This window comes from Conger conger, chromosome 12 (assembly GCF_963514075.1).
Source record: "Conger conger chromosome 12, fConCon1.1, whole genome shotgun sequence".
Lineage (NCBI taxonomy): Eukaryota > Metazoa > Chordata > Actinopteri > Anguilliformes > Congridae > Conger > Conger conger.
The window spans coordinates 49,959,287-49,981,757 of record NC_083771.1 but is presented as its reverse complement, the minus strand read 5'-3'; the positions used below and the strand labels follow the sequence as shown (position 1 = coordinate 49,981,757).

The 22,471-nt window shown below is 44.8% G+C and overlaps 1 protein-coding gene across 1 annotated transcript in view; it reads right to left on the bottom strand.

The window, feature by feature from the left end:
- myo5b (myosin VB) overlaps nucleotides 1-22,471 on the bottom strand; it is a gene marked incomplete at its 3' end in the record, with an annotated part of 68,721 nt that overhangs the window by 36,730 nt on the left and 9,520 nt on the right. Inside the window, 11 exon segments of the mRNA XM_061262207.1 lie at nucleotides 1,279-1,419; nucleotides 1,544-1,625; nucleotides 2,165-2,430; nucleotides 2,965-3,074; nucleotides 3,824-3,931; nucleotides 5,740-5,821; nucleotides 6,145-6,288; nucleotides 7,151-7,307; nucleotides 11,187-11,331; nucleotides 12,701-12,872; nucleotides 13,592-13,702. Of these exon segments, the coding sequence (XP_061118191.1) occupies nucleotides 1,279-1,419; nucleotides 1,544-1,625; nucleotides 2,165-2,430; nucleotides 2,965-3,074; nucleotides 3,824-3,931; nucleotides 5,740-5,821; nucleotides 6,145-6,288; nucleotides 7,151-7,307; nucleotides 11,187-11,331; nucleotides 12,701-12,872; nucleotides 13,592-13,702 (1,518 nt within the window).

Here is a 22,471-nt window from a genome sequence, read left to right as displayed (position 1 = left end):
TGATATTTAAACCCTCTAAAATTCTCTGATTTATTTATTTATGTAAATTATTTAGGTTAGTCCCGTTGAGATTCCAAAATCTACTTTCTGAATATGAAGTTAGCAATATAAAACTATAACTAAAACATAAAATTATATAACCAAAACAACTATGAGAGAGCATGTTAGAAAGGGGGAAATCTGAAACATTAATAAGTGCAGTCAAATGCTAGACAAATGATTATTGAAAGCAATGGCATTTTACAATTAAATTAGATTCCTTAGCCCCAACAACTGCTTTGAAGTCATTTAGAGGAACCAGATTATTAAGTTTCAACTCTTTCTACAGGCTATTCCTTGTGAGGGGGCAGAGATCATGAAGGCTTTCCTGCTCGTCCCTGCCTGAGGTTTGGGGACAGTCAGCAAAACAGAACCTTGGGACCTGAGACTGTACTGTCCACACGTCTGTGTGATGAATATGAATCTGACCTGAGATTGTACTGTCCACACGATGTGTGATGAATACACATGAATATGAGGCAAGCTTTCCCAAAATGGCCGATATAAATAAATATGAATATATACCAGTGCCTGAGCCTATGCCAGGACAGAGATGGCCCACCAGCCCTGGAGTACAGTGTGCAATGAAGAGTAAGGGCTTCACAGATTGTGACTAATCTCACAGTATCTAACATGCGAAGACAATGAGCTGATGCATTCCTATACAACAGGTCCCCGTAAAGGTAAAAAGCAGCAAATTTGACTCAAATGTAATTTGTTTCTAAAATAAAACCTTATAAAACTACAGCCTCAGCTTTTTCATAAGATTTTCAATGTGTGGCTTAAAAGAAAGAAGAAATATTTGAAAAATGTTATGGTTTTTGCCTGGAGTCAGTAAACATCATAACTTTAGTTTTGTCTGCATTCAATACAAGCTTCAATTTACAGAGTTGGAACTGTACAATATCAAAGTTGTGAAGAGCCTTATTGAGTGCAGTCTTCAGAGAGGCTCTTCTGCACACCACTGTTGTAATGTGTGGTTAATATAAACATAAATACTGAATATAAATACTGAATAAAAGTGGGCCCAGTACAGAACACTGAGGCACTACCTCAGACAGATTTCATAAATTTGTGGTGAATCAATCAACCATTAGCCTCTTCTCTTCAAATCCCCCCCCCCCCCCCATACCAGGACATGGAAAACCCCTGGTTGAACACAGACACACAGACACAGACACAGACACAGACACAGACACAGACACAGACACAGACACAGACACAGACACAGACACACACCCTGCACTCCTCATCCAGGAGATCCAGGATTCCCAGCTTGGCTTCAATGAGGTCGATGCAGGGCTGGTTGTCATAGAAATCTATGAGGGTCCAGGGGATCTGCTCCTTCATGTATTCATCCTGTTCCAGCTTGAAAACATGCTGCAGAGACACACACACACGTACACAAGCACACACACACTTTAATAACAACTTTAAACATGACAGAAGTGCATGGTGCATGTTGGCTGTGTATGTTTGAAAAGGCACGCAGGACCACACTAACCGAGTTAAACTGCTGCTGGAGTTTCTCGTTGGCGTAGTTGATGCAGAACTGTTCAAAGCTGTTCACCTCAAACGTTTCAAACCTGAGTGAAACAGAAGAGACATATATATGAACAATAACCTGCTTACTCCATACACACTTTTAGGACACAGACTCACACTAACACTTACATACAGACAGGCACACACACTCATCAACACACATACTGTACATACACACACACACACACACACACACTCATCAACACACACATACTATACAAACACACAGACAGGCACACACACACACACTCATCAACACACATACTGTACATACACACACACTCATCAACACACATACTGTACACACACAGGCACACACACACTCATCAACACATACATACTGTACACACACAGGCACACACACACTCATCAACACACATACTGTACATACACAGACACAGATACACAAAGACACACACAAACACTAACACACAGACAGGCACACACACACATATACTGTACACACACACACTCATCGACACACACATATGGTACATACACACACACGCAGACACACACACACACATACTGTACACACACAGACATACGCACACACAGACACACAGGCTGTGCTGGTTACCCGTAGATGTCCAGGACCCCGATGAAGGAGTGTTGTTTGGAGGAGGAGTGCAGGGCCTTATTGACGTGGTGTACGATCCACTGGAAGAGCTGGGCGTAGATGTGTTTGGCGAGGGCGTCCCGTGCGTTCGCCGCCTGCACACTCGACATGTTCTTCACGTACGTTTCGGACGAGGTCACCAGCTTCCTGTGACACAGCCAGTGCTCCATCTGCTCCTGCTCCACCCCCAGCAGCCTGCAGAAGTGCTGCAGGTGGGGGTCGCCATACTGCGAGGGGGGGGGGATTATTATTATTATTATTATTTAACCAGAGAACATCCTTTAAGAACATGCTCTCTTTTCCAAAGGTGCCCTGGAAGAAACGCCAAAGAGGACAGTTGCAATCAGGGCAAGAGAATAAGAGAGAGAGAACAGGGCTAAAGGCCCAAAGCAGTGGGTTAAGGGCCTTGCTCAAGGGCCCAACGGCAGGGTTCATTTTTCATTTAGGGACCCGACTTCATCACTCCAGATGCAGGTCAGCAACCCTATGAACTTTAATCAGCCTCTCTAGTCACCAGTTGAACACTATTCTACTAGCATACCCTGCCACCATTAGAGAACAGAGGACAAAAGTCAGAGGAGAGCATACCCTGCCACCATTAGAGAACAGAGGACAAAAGTGAGAGGAGAGCATACCCTGCCACCATTAGAGAACAGAGGACAAAAGTGAGAGGAGAGCATACCCTGCCACCATTAGAGAACAGAGGACAAAAGTGAGAGGAGAGGGGTGGAGTGGGACAAGCGTCTGACGGGAACACTCACGGAGACATGACAGGACTCTCCGTCCCTCTCAGATTCAATCTCTATGTTGCCAAGGTGCAGGATGGATGCCACGATCTTAAAGACGCTGGACTGGTGGCTCTCCTTCACACCTGAGAGAGGGGGAGAGAGAATAACTGCTAATACTACTACATAAGCAACTCCATCAGCTCCAACAAATCACAGCATCTTAACCACTCACCATCCAACTAACTGCTAATGCTACTGTATTAAGCTTCAAGGCACCTCCGCATCTTGCCTAACCGCTAACACTACTGCACTGGCCCATTAGCCATACCGCTAACACTACTGCACTGGCCCATTAGCCATACAGCTAACACTACTACTGGCCAATTAGCCTAACCGCTAACACTACTGCACTGGCCCATTAACCTAACCGCTAACACTACTGCAATGGCCCATTAGCCATACCGCTAACACTACTGCACTGGCCCATTAGCCTAACCGCTAACACTACTGAACTGGCCCATTAGCCTAACCGCTAACACTACTGCAATGGCCCATTAGCCATACCGCTAACACTACTGCACTGGCCCATTAGCCTAACCGCTAACACTACTGAACTGGGCCATTAGCCTAACCGCTAACACTAGTGCACTGGCCCAATAGCCATACCGCTAACACTACTGCACTGGCCAATTAACCTAACCGCTAACACTTCTGCACTGGCCCATTAGCCTAACCGCTAACACTACTGCACTGGCCCATTAGCCTAACCGCTAACACTACTACTGGCCCATTAACCTAACCGCTAACACTTCTGCACTGGCCCATCAGCCTAACCGCTAACACTAATGCACGGGCTATCCCTCATCGGCTCCAATCCATAACACCATCTTACCCAGCATAGTGAAGGCATGCCTGGTCTTCTCAAAGTCTTCGGCATCGTTCACGCCCTCGATGAAGATGTTCTCGCCCATGGAGGTGTAGGTAAAGTCCTCCGCGCTGGCTGCAGGGGAATAAAGCAGGGCCCAATGACCAGGGGAAGACCAGCACAATGAAGACACATCACTGCACATGACTACTCATCACAAAGCAGGAAAACCCATATTCATCATAATCACAACACATGAAGAACAAACATGCATTTTGATATTCTAAGACATTTCAGCAGCAAGCTCTCCCTCCTTGCCATTGGGGATCTAGACTCAGAAAACAATGCATTAGAAAGATGAAGTTTAGTTTTCTCCAACGAGGCCAATGTGCTGTAAACTCTCACAAGGTAGATATCATAAACCAGACACATAATGCAAACAATGGTTTTAATATCTGTTACAATGAATCTGTATGTGATCGAAAGCAAACCTGAAGTCTAAATAAGTTAAACATGAGACGTTTCTGCAAATTTCAAAGCATGATTGCTTTTTATTTTCATTTTTTGTAGTTTCTAAATTATAAAAAAGGGAAAAATGTCCTGTACAAGTTTGGGAACCCTTTTGGATTATTCTTTGTTTGCTACTAAGAAGATGATTACTCAGGCACAGACCCGTTGAGTCAGGTGCGTATAATTTCAGGGCTGAACTTTACATTCTGAAATAACTCCATGCCTTCGAATGTATCCAACTGCAGTGGCAAAAGAAAACATTGAGAAGCGTGAAGCCATTTGGAACAATGTGCTTTGGACTGACAGAACCAAAATTAAACTTTTTGGCCGCTACCAAAGAAGGCCTGTTTGGAGAAAAAAAAAAAAAAAGAGTGAAGCCTTTGTAGAGAAGAACACCTTGCCAACTGTGAAGCATGGAGGTGGATCTCCAGGAAAGACGGATGAAGGCTTTGGAATGACCACCACAGTCCCCAGACCTGAATATTATTGAAAGACATCTTAAACATGCTGTACATAAGGAGGCCAAAGAATATTTCTGAGGTGTTTTGCCAGGAAGAATGGGAAAAATTCCAAAAGCAAGAATTGAAAGACTATTAGCTGGCTACAGGAAGTGTTTAAAAGCTGTTATTGTTACCAGAGGAGAGTTACTAAGTACAAACTGACAGGGTTTGCAAACTTTTGCACTTTTTCCTTTTTTTATTATTTTGAAACTGATTTTTGAGCAGGGGTTCCCCAATGTTTGCATACTATTCTACGCAGCTAACTCCCAACAACTAAACAACAACTATTTTTCAACTCATCCTCACTTCCTATTTTTTTAGCCAGTGTATTACCTTACTGTAACCTGTTCAACCCATTTGAATGGTTATATTGGCAGCATTTCAATATCCTCTTTAACATACTCCGAAAATCCCCACATAACAACCATGAAGAACAGAGGCACAGCATGTCGGCGAGGCCACATTTTCCTGGGAGGTATTTTTAACAGGAAATAAAAAGTATGGGGCGACATGGCTCAGGCAGTAAGAGCAGTCGTCTGGCAGTCGGAGGGTTGCCGGTTCGATCCCGGTTGATCACCATGGAGACCCAGCGACAGACACAGTGCGCTCAGGTCAGAAATCATTACGTTTCTCATCAAAGGTCCAAATGCCTACCCATAAACACAAAATACTTTTTCAATAACAAATGAATAAAGTTTATTTTGCTCAGGGATTATTGTGCACAGTAATCACAACACTGCTGTATTTAGGCCCCTTAGAGACAGCGGGTCAGGAGGAGAGACTGTCACTCATACACAGAGCGGACCTCCAGTCACAGTGTGTGGTGGTAACTGAACAACATTGACGTGATTGGTAGACTTTCTGACATCACTCCTATCCCTACTTTAATTTCAGGATCCCTGCATGCGACCAGGAAGAGACAGCGGGACTCACTCAAGGCCAGGTCTTTGAACTCCGGGAACACAGCAGAGGCACACAGCTGGTAGAAGATGTGATAGTTCCTCTCGTCCTCAGCCTGCGGCACAAGCACGCATCAGAGAACTGCAGCTGCAGATTGGCTGGCACACAATACAGTAAACACACACCCCCACCAAACAGCATACAGCCTAGGCCTAAACCAGGCTTTAATCAAAAGCCCACGCAAAGAATAATGTGCTCCATGTGCTATCTTCAACCATCATGTTCAGTTCAATTTAAACTAACATTCATGGGCAGATTCTTTAGAAAAAAGTAAATTGCCGCAAGAGGAACTGATCAGGTTCTAGAACTATGACAGATAACCACCAGCCCCACACTGGATTTGGCTTTCGCACCCAGGTATGTGAGCTTGGGCCTCACCTGAAACACGACCCGGGACTTCTCCAGCAGGTACGTTCTCATGTTGGCCCCGATGATGTGGTAGTGCCGGCTGAAGCCGATCTGGATGTACTTCCCGAAGCGGCTGCTGTTGTCATTGCGAGTGGTTTTGGCGTTCCCGATGGCCTGCGGAGAAAAACAGGAAGTGAGGAAAGTGGAACTGGAGATCCGGGTAGAACATATCACACTCCACACACTCCACACACTCCACACACTCCACACACTCCACACACTCCACACACTCCACACACTCCACACACTCCACACACTCCACACACTCCACACACTCCACACACTCCACACACTCCACACACTCCACACACTCCACACACTCCACACACTCCACACACTCCACACACTCTACACACTCTACACACTCTACACACTCTACACACTCCACACACTCCACACACTCCACACACTCCACACACTCCACACACTCTACACACTCTACACACTCCACACACTCCACACACTCCACACACTCCACACACTCCACACACTCCACACACTCCACACACTCCACACACTCCACACACTCCACACACTCCACACACTCCACACACTCCACACACTCCACACACTCTACACACTCTACACACTCTACACACTCTACACACTCTACACACTCTACACACTCTACACACTCTACACACTCTACACACTCCACACACTCCACACACTCCACACACTCCACACACTCCACACACTCCACACACTCCACACACTCCACACACTCCACACACTCCACACACTCTACACACTCTACACACTCTACACACTCTACACACTCTACACACTCCACACACTCCACACACTCTACACACTCCACACACTCCACACACTCCACACACTCCACACACTCCACACACTCTACACACTCTACACACTCTACACACTCCACACACTCCACACACTCCACACACTCCACACACTCCACACACTCCACACACTCTACACACTCTACACACTCTACACACTCTCTCACCTCCATGATGGGACTTGAGGCCAGCACTTTCTCTTCCACGTTTGTGTCGTTGGCCGACCCGCCGACCGTGGCAAAGTAGCGCATGGCGTATTTCGCCGAGACCGTCTTCCCCGCTCCTGACTCACCGCTCACGATGATGGACTGGTTCCTCTCATCTCTACGACCACAGGAAGGAAGAAGGAATTCATTCAATTCAGGAAATTAACTGAAATTCAGAAAATTCCTTGAAAACCCCCAAAGAAAATGATGCCCTCTATACAGTTTATGAAATAAATGTAAAGTACTTTTCAGACTTGACTGAACTGAAATTGAACTGAGGCAGGATTGTTAGTGTGTGTTTTGGTGAAAAGGGCGGAGATTCTCTCTCACACTGAGTGACACCCAGAGATTTTAACACAGCAGCTGTGCAAATGCGAGAGAGTAAAGCACCAGTTTCCTGTCAATACAAGATTAACGGCCTGTAGCGTAGTGGTTAAGGTAAATGACTGGGACACGCAAGGTCGGTGGTTCTAATCCCGGTGTAGCCACAATAAGATCCGCACAGCCATTGGGCCCTTGAGCAAGGCCCTTAACCCTGCATTGCTCCAGGAGAGGATTGTCTCCCGCTTAGTCTAATCAACTGTACGTCGCTCTGGATAAGAGCGTCTGCCAAATGCCAATAATGTAATGTAATGTAAAGTATTATGTGCCATTAGTAAATATGTGCCATCAGTATAGTAAATCTGTGCCATCAGTATAGTAAATAGCAGCCATCAGTATAGTAAATAGCAGCCATCCTGCTCTGACCACATGCACCCTGAAATATCCATGAGTCAGAATTGACTGCTTGATTATATTTGTTATTCACCAGAAAATACAAGAGGATGCACAAACAGTAGAGATTTAAAAAAATGATCACGGATAACACAAGAAAGCTGAAAAGCATTTCCACTATGGGCCGTAAGGTGTGTGTCTGTGTGTGGGAGTTGATTAATTGGCTCTCTATCTACAGTTGTGTTCAAAATAATAGCAGTCCAACATGACTTCAATCATCGATCAATCACCGTTTTTGGTAGAAAATATATTACATGGCAAATAATTTACCAGTAGGTGTAGCAGAGTCAAAGAAAACCAACAGACCCAACATTCATGATACACATCCTCCTGAGTCTGTGTAATTGAATAATTAATTGAAAGAGGCATGTTCCAAATAATAGCTTCAATAGAGTTCAATTAGTGAGGTCATTCATTCTGTGAAAAAACAGGTGTGAATTAGGTGGCCCTTATTTTAGGATGAAGCCAGCACATGTTTGCATGCATTTCTCTCTGAAAACCTGAGAAAAATGGGTCGTTCCAGACATTGTTCAAAAGAACAGCGTACTTTGATTAAAACGTTGATTGGAGAGGGAAAAACGTATAAAGAAGTGCAGAAAATAATAGGCTGCTCGGCTAAAATGATCTCCAATGCTTTAAAATGGAAAGCAAAATCAGAGAGACGTGGAAGAAAACGAAAGACTACCATTCGAATGGATCGAAGAATAGCCAGAATGGCAAAGACTCAGCCAATGATCAGCTCCAGGGTGATCAAAGACAGTCTGACGTTACCGGTGAGTACTGTGACAATTAGAAGACGCCTGTGTGAAGCTAATCTATTGGCAAGAAGCCCCCGCAAAGTCCCACTGTTAAAAAAAAAAAAGACACGTGCTGAAGAGGATACAATTTGCCAAAGAACACATCAACTGGCCTAAAGAGAAATGGAGAAACATTTTGTGGACTGATGTAAGTAAGATTGTTTTTTGTTTTTTTTTGGCAGACGCTCTTATCCAGAAGGACGTACAGTTGATTAGACTAAGCAGGAGACAATCCTCCCCTGGAGCAATTCAGGGTTAAGGGCCTTGCTCAAGGGCCCAACGGCTGTGCGGATCTTATTGTGGCTACACCGGGATTAGAACCACCGACCTTGCGTGTCCCAGTCATTTACCTTAACCACTACGCTACAGGCCGCCCAGTTACGCTACAGACCGCCCAGGCACGCAGGCAGTTTGTCAGACGACCACCACTGAACACTGAATTCAAGCCACAGTACACTCTGAAGACAGTGAAGCATTGTGGTGCAAGCATCATGATATGGGGATGTTTCTCTTACTATGGTGACGGGCCTATTTATCGCATACAAGGGATCATGGATCAGTTTGCCTACATCAAAATACTTGAAGAAATGGGTGTTTCAACAAGACAACGACCCCAAACACACCAGTAAGCGAGCAGCATCTTGGTTCCAGACCAACAAAATTAAAGTTATGGAGTGGCCAGCCCAATCCCCGGACCTTAATCCGATTGAAAACTTGTGGGGTGACATCAAAAATGCTGTTTCTGAGGCAAAACCAAGAAATGCAGAGGGATTGTGGAATGTTGTCAAATCATCCTGGGCTGAAATACCTGTTCATAGGTGCCAGAAGTTGGTCGATTCCATGCAACACAGATGTGAAGCAGTTCTCAGAAACCGTGGTTATACAACTAAATATTAGTTTAGTGATTCACAGGAATGCTAAATCCTGAAGATTTTTCAGTTCATACAGTAAATATTTGAGTTTGTAAAGAAAAATGCAGACACTGCTATTTTTTTGAACAGCCCAATATTCATTTTTCTTAATTTTCTGTAAAGTAATTAAAAAATTGACACATTTTTCTTCATGTTTTGATTTAGGATATAATGTGCAGTGTTCCCAATGCATTGAAATAAAAACTACTATAAGGATTTTGAGCTTTACTCACTTTGATTCAGGCTCAGTCCTGTATTGGAGAGGTGTGTGTGTGCATATGTGTGTGTGTGTGTGTGTTTGTGTGTTTGTGATTCAGGCTCATTCAGTGGAGAGGTGTGTGTGTAAGTGCGTATGCATGAACACACAGATACAGGAAGGGAATTTGGGTGGCATCAAATGTTTTTTTGGTTTTTAAATCCTTTGTGCTGCAGAATAAAACAGCTAAAAGAAGAACGCATCAGGAACGCAGACATGAACACTCCAATTATCCACCTACTCCTGCCATTATAGTTCAGCTCCAACTCGCTGGCCAACCCTGTGATTATTTTAGTCATCCCTCCCTCATGACAACACAATCACAACATGTCTCACAGGCAGTTTGAGCGCACGCACAGGATCTGCTCCCTCACGTGGATCAGTCCGCGTAATAAGTCCTGTGTTCACTGTAATCAACACCGGATAATTAGCTGCACCTACTTGTGACTGAGAAATACTACAAAATGTGTAGTATATTATTATTTTTACTCCCATTATACATATATATCTTACAATGCATGCTTGAGAAACACATTCTGTTGAGGCATTCAGACACACAATTAATACTTATTCTGATGTGGGCTGGTTTAGATGGTCCATGCCCCCACAATAGGCTAAAGGCCAACGGTGAAAGTGTAATGGTGCAGGAGGGGAAATGGATCGTTATGAATCCCTTTATAACACATAGGTTGGACAGGTTACAGGTAGGGAGCATATTTCACTGGGAAAGCAGTCAACAGTTTAGAGAAGCATGGTGATGTGTCTGGAGCTCCTGGGGATAACATAAGAACACAATGACGATAGCAGACCAGACAGCCCAAATAGACCCATTATTTACATTTATTTTATATTTAAATTATATTTTTTGGAAACATATACTTTGTTACGACTTCATTCACCTAAAAAGCACTCAAGCAAAACGAATAGGAAATATTGATGTGCCCCAGTTTCTAAAAATACACAGTTTTATCAAAGATGATTACAACCTCAAGAAATTCTGCTGCAAATTCTGTGATGTAAGGATTCTATCGACTGGCAACAAGGTGTAGAGAACCACCCCTGAACTGCAGCACAACTAGAACCATCGAAACCCTTATAAAAATACTTATTGTCATTAATACTCTCAGCTGTGTGCAGGCCTTTGGTTGCAGTGTTATTGCTCAGTCTTTTGTCATTGAGAGAACAGTGTTCTCTTTTCGTTTCACCATTCTACTGTGGATAAGTTCTGAAATAAAACAGTATATGACTGATTCTTTTACCTGCCCATCTGCTTGTAGGCCTCCTCAGCCACAGCAAAGATGTGGGGGTCCATGTCCCCCATGTTCTGCCCGCTGTAGGCGTTGATAACCTCCTCCCCGTATATGGGCAGCTGCTCATAGGGGTTAATGGCCACCAGAACGATCCCTGCAGGAAGAGGAACCCATGTGAACACACTTTATTCTTTTCTTCAAGCATGGTGATAAGTGCAGTTATTACTGACATACCGCAGTAGGTGTAGATGTGATTGGGGTGTAGTTAGGGTGCAGTAGGTGTAGATGTGATTGGGGTGTAGTTAGGGTGCAGTAGGTGTAGATGTAATTGGGGTGCATTAAGTGTAGATGTGATTGGGGTGTAGTTAGGGTGCGGTAGGTGTAGATGTGATTGGGGTGTAGTTAGGGTGCAGTAGGTGTAGATGTGATTGGGGTGTAGTTAGAGTGCGGTAGGTGGTACATACCGCAGTAGGTGTAGATGTGATTGGGGTGCAGTAGGTGTAGATGTGATTGGGGTGTAGTTAGGGTGCAGTAGGTGTAGATGTGATTGGGGTGCAGTAGGTGTAGATGTGATTGGGGTGTAGTTAGGGTGCAGTAGGTGTAGATGTGATTGGGGTGTAGTTAGGGTGCGGTAGGTGTAGATGTGATTGGGGTGTAGTTAGGGTGCAGTAGGTGTAGATGTGATTGGGGTGTAGTTAGGGTGCAGTAAGTGTAGATGTGATTGGGGTGCAGTTAGGGTGCAGTAGGTGTAGATGTGATTGGGGTGCAGTAGGTGTAGATGTGATTGGGGTGTAGTTAGGGTGCAGGTGTAGATGTGATTGGGGTGTAGTAGGTGTAGATGTGATTGGGGTGTAGTTAGGGTGCAGGTGTAGATGTGATTGGGGTGCAGTTAGGGTGGAGTAGGTGTAGATGTGATTGGGGTGTAGTTAGGGTGCAGTAGGTGTAGATGTGATTGGGGTGTAGTTAGGGTGCGGTAGGTGGTACATACCGCAGTAGGTGTAGATGTGATTGGGGTGTAGTTAGGGTGCAGTAGGTGTAGATGTGATTGGGGTGTAGTTAGGGTTCAGTAGGTGTAGATGTGATTGGGGTGTAGTTAGGGTGCAGTAGTTGTAGATGTGATTGGGGTGTAGTTAGGGTGCAGTAGGTGTAGATGTGATTGGGGTGTAGTTAGGGTGCGGTAGGTGGTACATACCGCAGTAGGTGTAGATGTGATTGGGGTGTAGTTAGGGTGCAGTAGGTGTAGATGTGATTGGGGTGTAGTTAGGGTGCGGTAGGTGTAGATGTGATTGGGGTGTAGTTAGGGTGCAGTAGGTGTAGATGTGATTGGGGTGTAGTTAGGGTGCAGTAGGTGTAGATGTGATTGGGGTGTAGTTAGGGTGCAGATGTAGATGTGATTGGGGTGTAGTTAGGGTGCAGTAGGTGTAGATGTGATTGGGGTGTAGTTAGGGTGCAGTAGGTGGTACATACCGCAGTAGGTGTAGATGTGATTGGGGTATAGTTAGGGTGCGGTAGGTGGTACATACCGCAGTAGGTGTAGATGTGATTGGACTCCAGGAAGCGCACTCGGAGGTTGTGTAGCACGGCCGGCTCATGGAGGTAGCTGAGAGCCGTGAGGTCGTTCTCTCCCACCAGGATGTCAGGGTTGCGCAGGAAGGGCAGCTGGTTGTCTTTGGGCCCGATGGGGTAGTCCAGCGGCTGCAACAAGAACCGGGGACACCCCTGAACTATGGCCCCAAGGCTGCTTTATACTCCAACCACAAACACAACACTGCTACTGTTCACTGCTCACTGTTCTTAATTACAACCTTTCACTGTCTGTTGAGGGATGCGTTTGCCATGAAGAATAAATACCCTATCAGCCCAGCACACTTCATTATTTGGATCAATTAATGTTGTGATTTCCTGTAATTCTGTATGACTAATGATCACTTCAAAAAGACATTCCATTCAACTGATTAAATGAAAGAATGACATTTGGGCGGCATCACTGGCATTAAGCGACCTGTGGAAAATTCACCAGTCTGAGTTAAAAGACAAAACAAATAGTGACGAGCCAACATGTTTTTAACAATCTTAATTGCAGTTCAGTGGCAGTGCCTCTTTATTGAGGGCTCAGGTACTCACCCCCCAGTGCCAGTCATTTAGGCTTATGAATGAGGAAACTGTGATTGAGCTTAGCAAACTGGCACATTTACTGAAGACGGGGTTATTTGAAGATTATTAACATGTTTATGTTAACATGTTATTTCCAATGTGCTTTTTTTACAGAGGAGCTGAAAGTTTGGCAAAGGCAAGTGCCTTCCTGTTACTGAACATTTGGTCTGTTACCTTACAGCAATGTTTCCACCCTGAACATGAAGATGGTGGTTCATACTACACTGCTCAGTGGATGGAAAATGATTCCCCAAGATTACCGTTTCATCCTCAAGTTTGAGGTGCAGGATGGGGTTCCCCTCCTTGTAGTCTTTGATGATTTCTGCAGCTGTCCACACCTCCTCTGGGTCAGGGATCCACACCCGGGTGTACTGAAGCACACAACGCAAAAAAGGTCAACAAATAACATACATACTCTTACTAAAAGCAGAGAATAATACAAACACCCAAAGCAATGGGCCAAATATTCACCACTGCTCCCAAGATTTAGACACAAGACACAGATGTGCAGTCAAGAAGAACTCTTCTCTTCACTCATAGGAAGGTGTACAGGTGCATCTAAAAAAACGTGAATATCGTGGAAGTTCAAAAAGTGAAACTTTCATATATTCTAGATTCATTACATAAAGTGAAATATTTCAAGCCTTTTTTTTGTTTTAATCTTGATGATTATGGTTTACAGCCATATTAGAATATCACATATCATAAAAAGGACTTATCATACAGAGATGTCAACCTTCTGAAAAGTATGTTCATTTATGTACTCAGTACTTGGTGGGGCAATCACAAGGAACACTGCCGACTTGACAGTTCTCTCTGGGTGGGGCGAATGCACAGCAATAGAGGATAAGACACAATGCCACGCATGCGTCACGCACAGGGGCACAAGCACACACCCCATGATGCTAAAGCCATCGATCAGACAGAGCTCCTGTCATTCTGCTCACCCCCAGCACCGGACGGGCCAGGGACTCACACCCGTCTCTCTGAGACCCAGCTCTCCAGCGCAGCCAGGGCCTCCCTGCACTCTGCCCTGATTCCCTGGAATCTCACGCTTTCACTTTCTGTCGTGTGCTCGATGGAAACGAGCCAAACCGGCTCTGCGTTTAAAATGACAAAAGAACTGAAAATGTTTTCAGCTTCCTGAAGTGATCAATAGATGGGCTTTAGCCAAAGCAGCACAGAGTTTGAGAAACTCTCTCCCTCTAACTTTATACAACAGCACAGAGCCTCTCTCTCTCCCTCTAACTTTATACAACACAGTATCAGTTATAAACACATTTCACTTCCTTTTGCTCATAGTTTAAGTTGACATACACACATACATACAGTACTGTGCAGAAGTCTTAGGCACCCTATTATAAACATGTTTATTTTTTTTGTGTGTGTTTGTATAAAAGAACACGTGAGATTTCCAAATTCATTTTCCAAAAGATTAAATTTTACAGAGACATTTTTGTATTTAATTTAAAAAAGTATTACTGTAAGCAATTGACTATTGTTTATATAAAAACTTGATTAAGGCTGTCTGAGATCAGAAGCAAGGAGCCAACCAAAGTCTGCAAAAGAACTGTGGCAAGTTCTCCAACATGCTTGGAACAACCTCCCTGCTGATTGTCTTCTAGGACTGCAGGACAGTGTTGGCTATCTCAGAGAAGTGATGCAGTTTTAACGCCGAAGAGTGGTCACAAAAAATATTGATTTCATTCCATTTTTAACTATTCTGTCAAATCAATGTAATGTAAAATGTACAATATGTTTATTTAGGACCTTTCATTGAATTATTTTTGAAAGAATCTTATCTGTAAAGAATGTTATACAGGCGCCAAAGACTTTTGCACAGTACTGTACATACATGCATACATACATTCATTCATTCACATTACATCACATCACACCCACACCCACACCCACACCCACACCCACACCCACACCCACACCCACACCCACACACACACACATTTTATAATACAGTACAAACACACTCCCTGACAGCTCAGCCAATCAGGCAGGAGTGGAACAGGACGTGGAAACAGCCCTGCTTCCTCCCCATGCCTGGGGATGCAGGAGGACTCAGCTCTCACAAGGTGTGGCCCACCTGGGACACCGTCCGCACCGGTCCCGCAGGTTTAAAAACCATTAGACTCATTTTTACGCTCACTACCCTGCCACCTGACTCACCTGTCAGACAGACGGGAGCCTGAACTGACAGATGAGATCACAGTAGAGTCACAGAGCAGGGACTCGTATCCAGAGAGAGTACAGGAGAACATCATGAAAACAAGCATTATCAAGAAGAAATAGGGACCCACTCATCATTTATATGTGCAGTTCAAACCTAACAAACAGGTTCAATTAGGACATCATAAGAATTATAAAAAAATAGACAGCCTTGGAATCCAATGAGGAGAGCTCCAGAGTACACATGGTGTAAAATATTACATTAATATATTACGTTACATTACATTCACAGCATTTTGGCAGACCCTCTCATCCATAGCAATGTACAGTTGATTAGACTAAGCTGGAGACAATCCCCCTTGGAGCAATGCAGGCTTAAGGGCCTTGCTCAAGGGCCCAACGGCTGTGCGGATCTTATTGTGGCTACACCGGGGATCAAACCACCGACCTTGCGCATCCCTGTCATGTGCCGTAACCACTACGCTACAGGCCGCCCTCTAACACTGAGAATCACAGCTGAAATGCACAGCACCATCCGATGACTCACGCACGCACGCACGCACGCACGCACGCACGCACGCACGCACGCACGCACGCACGAAGAATGGCTAATGTGGGAATGCTTGGAAAATGTGAGAATTCCAGGATAATGTGGGAATGCCTGGAAAATGTGGGAATTCCAGGATAATGTGGGAATGCCAGGATAATGTGGGAATGCCAGGATAATGTGGGAATGCCAGGATAATGTGGGAATGCCAGGATAATGTGGGAATGCCAGGATAATGTGGGAATTCCAGGAGACTTGGCACGGGAAAGAAAGGGGAGAAGGTCCCCTGGGGCAGGAAGCCTGAATAAGCAGTTTTTATGTTTTTTATGTTCTTTCTCTGTTTATACAATGTTTGTGAGAAAATAGAAAATATCTTTGCTTAAGAAAATAGCAGCAATAAAGATTTTTCTAATTCCAATGACCTAACAACAATATGTGATAACTACTAGCTCTGTCCATAGTCATTTGGAAACTGGTTTGAATATATTTTTAACATGCATAGAAAATTGTCTCTTAAGAAGAAGTTGCCTTGGTAACAGCTAGTTCAAGGTGGTTGAATCACTTTGACTCCAGTGTCATGGAGAAGTCCTCACATTACAGAAGGCATGTCAGAACACACAATGTTCTGATAATCTTTAACGCTTTGCCCATGTAGGGGTGTTCCTACATCAGGTGTGAGCACTTACAGGAACGGGGCTACGGATTGTGCACAACACGAAACCAAGGCTTACAGGAGGAATGCTGTGGCACTATATGGGCAGAGGCAGAGGCAGGGCAGGGCAGGGCAGGGCAGAGCAGAGCAGAGCAGAGCAGAGCAGAGCAGAGGCAGGGCAGAGCAGAGGCAGGGCAGGGCAGAGCAGAGCAGAGCAGAGGCAGGGCAGAGCAGAGGCAGAGGCAGGGCAGGGCAGGGCAGGGGCAGAGGCAGAGGCAGGGCAGAGGCAGGGCAGGGCAGGGCAGGGCAGGGCAGAGCAGAGCAGAGCAGAGCAGAGGCAGGGCAGAGCAGAGGCAGGGCAGAGCAGAGCAGAGCAGAGCAGAGGCAGGGCAGAGCAGAGGCAGAGGCAGAGGCAGGGCAGGGCAGGGCAGGGGCAGAGGCAGGGGCAGAGGCAGAGCAGAGGCAGAGGCAGAGGCAGAGGCAGAGCAGAGGCAGAGGCAGAGGCAGGGCAGAGGCAGGGGAGAGCAGAGCAGAGGCAGGGCAGAGCAGAGGCAGAGGCAGAGGCAGAGGCAGAGGCAGAGGCAGAGGCAGGGCAGGGCAGGGCAGGGCAGGGCAGAGGCAGAGGCAGGGCAGAGGCAGGGCAGAGCAGAGGCAGGGCAGAGGCAGGGGCAGGGGCAGAGGCAGAGCAGAGGCAGAGGCAGAGGCAGAGGCAGAGGCAGAGGCAGAGCAGAGGCAGAGGCAGAGGCAGAGGCAGAGGCAGAGGCAGAGCAGGGGCAGGGGCAGGGGCAGGGGCAGGGGCAGGGGCAGACAGTGCTGATCCAGACAGACGGGCCGTAGACACGGGATAGCAGCAGGTCACATTAACACACACATAGAGCTCAGAGATGCAACAAGAACCGCGTTTTTGGGGGTCACTCTGTGCCCTGACTCTCTCTAGCAGAACATACATGAGTAATAATAATAATAATAATAATAAACTTTATTTATAAAGCACATTTAAAACAACCATGGTTGACCAAAGTGCTGTACAAAACAAAACCAGGCAATAAAATTAAAGATAAAATTAAATAAAATGAAATGAGATAAAAAGAAATAAAAAGAAATAAAAAGAAATAAAAAGAAATAAAAAGAAATAAAATGAAATAAAATGAAATAAAATGAAATAAAATGAAATAAAATGAAATGAAATAAAATGAAATACAAGTACATCATCTGGATTCCCCATTTATGTCTGACATAAAGGCCTCACTAAAAAGGTGGGTTTTTAACAGGGATTTAAAAGTATCTATGTTTTGGGCAGATTTAATATGTGGCGGTAGGCTGTTCCACAACTTGGGGCCAGCTACCTCAAAGGAGTACACAGCATGCATGCACACACACACACACAACATTCTCAGTTTCTCAGTACAAGTTAGATTGTATATACCCCATAGTTTGTCTGTACACTGCAGGTTAAATTCTATATATCCCAGAGCTCCTCTATATACAGCAGGTTATATTGTACAGTACTGTGCAAAAGTCTTAGGCTCCTGTATATCATTCTGTACAGATAAGAATATTTAAAAAATAATTCAATGAAAGGTCCTAAATAAACGTACTATACATTTTACACTACATTTTAGTAATTTGGCAGAATAGTTGAAAACTCAATTAAATCTATATTTTTTGTGAAAAAGTAGTCAATTGCTTACAGTAATGTTACTTAAATACGCAAATCCATCCATCCATCCATCCATTATCTGAACCCGCTTATCCTGAACAGGGTCGCAGGGGGGCTGGAGCCTATCCCAGCATACATTGGGCGAAAGGCAGGAATACACCCTGGACAGGTCGCCAGTCCATCGCAGGGCACACACACCATTCACTCACACACTCATACCTACGGGCAATTTAGACTCTCCAATCAGCCTAACCTGCATGTCTTTGGACTGTGGGAGGAAACCGGAGTACCCGGAGGAAACCCACGCAGACACGGGGAGAACATGCAAACTCCGCACAAAGAGGACCCGGCCGACGGGGATTCGAACCCAGGACCTCCTTGCTGTGAGGCGGCAGTGCTACCCACTGCGCCATCCGTGCCGCCTTAAATACGCAAATGCCTCTGTAAAATATATATATATATATAAAATAAAGTCTAGGGTGCCTATGACTTCTGCACAGTAATGTATATACCCCTAGAGTTTGTCTGTACACAGCAGGTTTGAGCTCAACAGCTCATTTGGTTTGTAAAACAAGTGCCACACACACAGACATCCAGAGAGAAACGCATGCGCACACACACAGACACACACTCACACACATTGTGTGTGCATGAATGGGTGAATGAGAAGCATCAATTGTACAGTGCTTTGGATAAAGGCGCTATATATAAATGCCAACCATTTACCATTTACACTCACTCACACACACCCCACTCAGTGCACACACATACACACTTGCACAAACACATATGCACGCACACACACACACACACACTCCCCACTCAGCGCACACACATACACACTCACATGCGCATACACACACGCACTCACTCACTCACTCACTCACTCACTCACTCACTCACTCACTCACTCACTCACTCACTCACTCACTCACTCACTCACTCACTCACTCACTCACTCACTCACTCACTCACTCACTCACTCACTCACTCACTCACATATACACACACACACACACACACACTTGCATACACTCACTCACACACGCGCATACACACACACACACACTCACATACACATACACATACACATACACATACACATACACATACACATACACATACACATACACATACACATACACACACACATACACACACACACACACACACACACACACACACACACACACACACACTCACTCACATACACATATACACACACACACACACTTGCATACACTCACTCACACACTCACGCGCATACACACACACAAACCCCCATATTAACAAGGCCTGAGCCAGTGCTGCTCACTCTATGGCGACAGTTACAGAATCAACTTTCCACCAGTTTAACCACTTTAAAAAACGTCCCTCTCTGCTACTGTGCTAAACTACAATGTCACTCTAATTCATCATGGCAGAAGCAGAAAGCATTCAGGTGCAGTAATCAGCTTACAGACGCGGGAAGAGTAACTCTGCTTCTTCTGTTAATGAGCAGATAACCAGAGTGTTGACACAGCTGCACCAGCAGCTCTGAGTGCAGACTGAAGCGTTGGCTCATTTAAAAGGCCTAATGAAGCGAACAGGGCAGCATAATCAAGCCGCAGAGACTGCATCCTGCTACATGCTATCACAGTGCGCTACATTAACCTAACCCTACTGCTAATGCTATGCACTATGCTAACCTAATGCTATCGCTAATGCACTACATTAACCTAACCCTACTGCTAATGCTATGCACTATGCTAACCCAATGCTATCGCTAATGCACTACATTAACCTAATGCTATCGCTAATGCACTACATTAACCAAACCCTAATACTAACGCTATGCACTATATTAACCTAATGCTAATGCTACTTGCTACAATAACCAAACCCTAATGTGTACGGAATGCACTACATTCACCTAACCCTAACGCTATGTGCTACATTCACCTAACCCTAACTCTATGTGCTACATTCACCTAACCCTAACGCTATGTGCCACATTCACTCAACTTTGAGCAGCATTATTTACAAAATCTCCCTTTATTCTCACACACAGAGTTCAGTGTAGAAGAGAAATGGTACATGTTGTGTTGTACAGTGATACTGAATGTGCATTCCTGATGTGTGATAGTCTGACCATACAGGCTCAGCGTTGCTGATGTGCTTACTGGATGCACTCTGGCCTTTCCTGGGGGGAGGGGCGGTGCACTTATGGAATATGCAACTGGAACTGGGCCTTCATCAACATCAGGCAGCAGGACCTTCATCATCAGCTCTGAGAGATTCTCCTCGTCATTTCTATAACCATTACACGATTACACCATTGCACCTTATCAGCCAGCGGAGGATGGGCAAACCCTAACCCTAACTCTGTTATCCAATTTCATGCTTCAAAATAACATCAGAAAACATAAAACTTAAAATGAGACCTATTGTCCCTATCTTTGAGAGGATTAAGAACTTGTTGATTGATTTCTGCCCACAATGAAAGTACCAAATTGATGAAGTCCTGTGCTCCAGGTTTAAAACATAACAGCAGCATATATGTACCATTACGTTACACTACAGCTGTTAGGCAGACACTCTTACCCAGTGCGACGTGCCGTAAAGCACAGGGATAGGTACACTCTGCCAGCGCCTGTCGCTTCACACTAACCACAAATCTGAGCTTCAACAAACCATGCCACCAAAAAACAAGGAATAAAAATGATCATACAATTAAGATCTATCACACAGCGGTGCCAGGTTTGATTTCAGCAGAAAGGGAATGTTTGTCCATAAACACGGGCCTGAGCTGTGCAGAGAGAATCAATTGGAAAAAAAAACTAATGTTATAATTTCTGATATTCTTGAGATGTCATAGCCTGCAGTAGAATGACAGATATTTTGCCATTCTGTGACCACTGTGTTATCACTCTGCTGCTAATGCCACCTCTATCCGCACAAACTCTATTCGCACAAACTCTATTCGCACAAACTCTATCCGCACAAACTCTATCCGCACAAACTCTATCCGCACAAACTCTATCCGCACAAACTCTATCCGCACAAACTCTATTCGCACAAACTCTTTTCGCACAAACTCTATTCACACAAAATTGTTAGTGATGCACGATCGTATCACCCAAAATATATTAAATATAATACCTTATCAACCACTAGAGGGCATAAAGAGGGAAAGAGGTTCATTTGTGCACCTTTTTCGACCACACTTTTCCCTTCCAGTCAAGTTTCCATGAATATGCTTTGATACAGCACTCTGCGAACAGCCAGGCCTTACAGCAATGACCTTCTGTGGCTTACCCTCCTTGTGGAGGGTGTCAATGAGTGTCTTCTGGACAACTGTCAAGTCAGCAGTCTTCCCCATGGTTGCCCGACCAAGTATTAAGTGCATAAATTAACATACGTTTCAGAAGGTCAACATTTCTGTTTTATAAATCCTTTTTTTTGATTGGTCTTATGTAATATTCTAATATTCTGAGATACTGGATTTTTGATTTAAGAGCTGTAAGCCGTAACCATCAAGATTAAAACTTGAAATATTTCACTTTATGTGTCATGAATCTCGAATATATATGAAAGTTTCACTTTTTGAATTAAATTACGGAAAAAATGAACTTCTCCACGACATTCTAATTTGAGATGCACCTGTATATGTAGCATATATCACAGAGGATGATTATATATGTAGTATATATGTAGTATATATTACTGAGCTGAAAATCCGACACAATCAGGGTAGAGGCTGTGGGACCTGTGTGTAAAGGCTGTGTAGAGGCTGTGTAGAGGCTGTGTAGAGGCTGTGTAGAGGCTGTGGGACCTGTGTGTAAAGGCTGTGTAGAGGCTGTGTAGAGGCTGTGGGACCTGTGTGTAGAGGCTGTGTAGAGGCTGTGTAGAGGCTGTGTAGAGGCTGTGGGACCTGTGTGTAAAGGCTGTGTAGAGGCTGTGTAGAGGCTGTGTAGAGGCTGTGTAGAGGCTGTGGGACCTGTGTGTAGAGGCTGTGTAGAGGCTGTGTAGAGGCTGTGTAGAGGCTGTGGGACCTGTGTGTAAAGGCTGTGTAGAGGCTGTGTAGAGGCTGTGTAGAGGCTGTGGGACCTGTGTGTAAA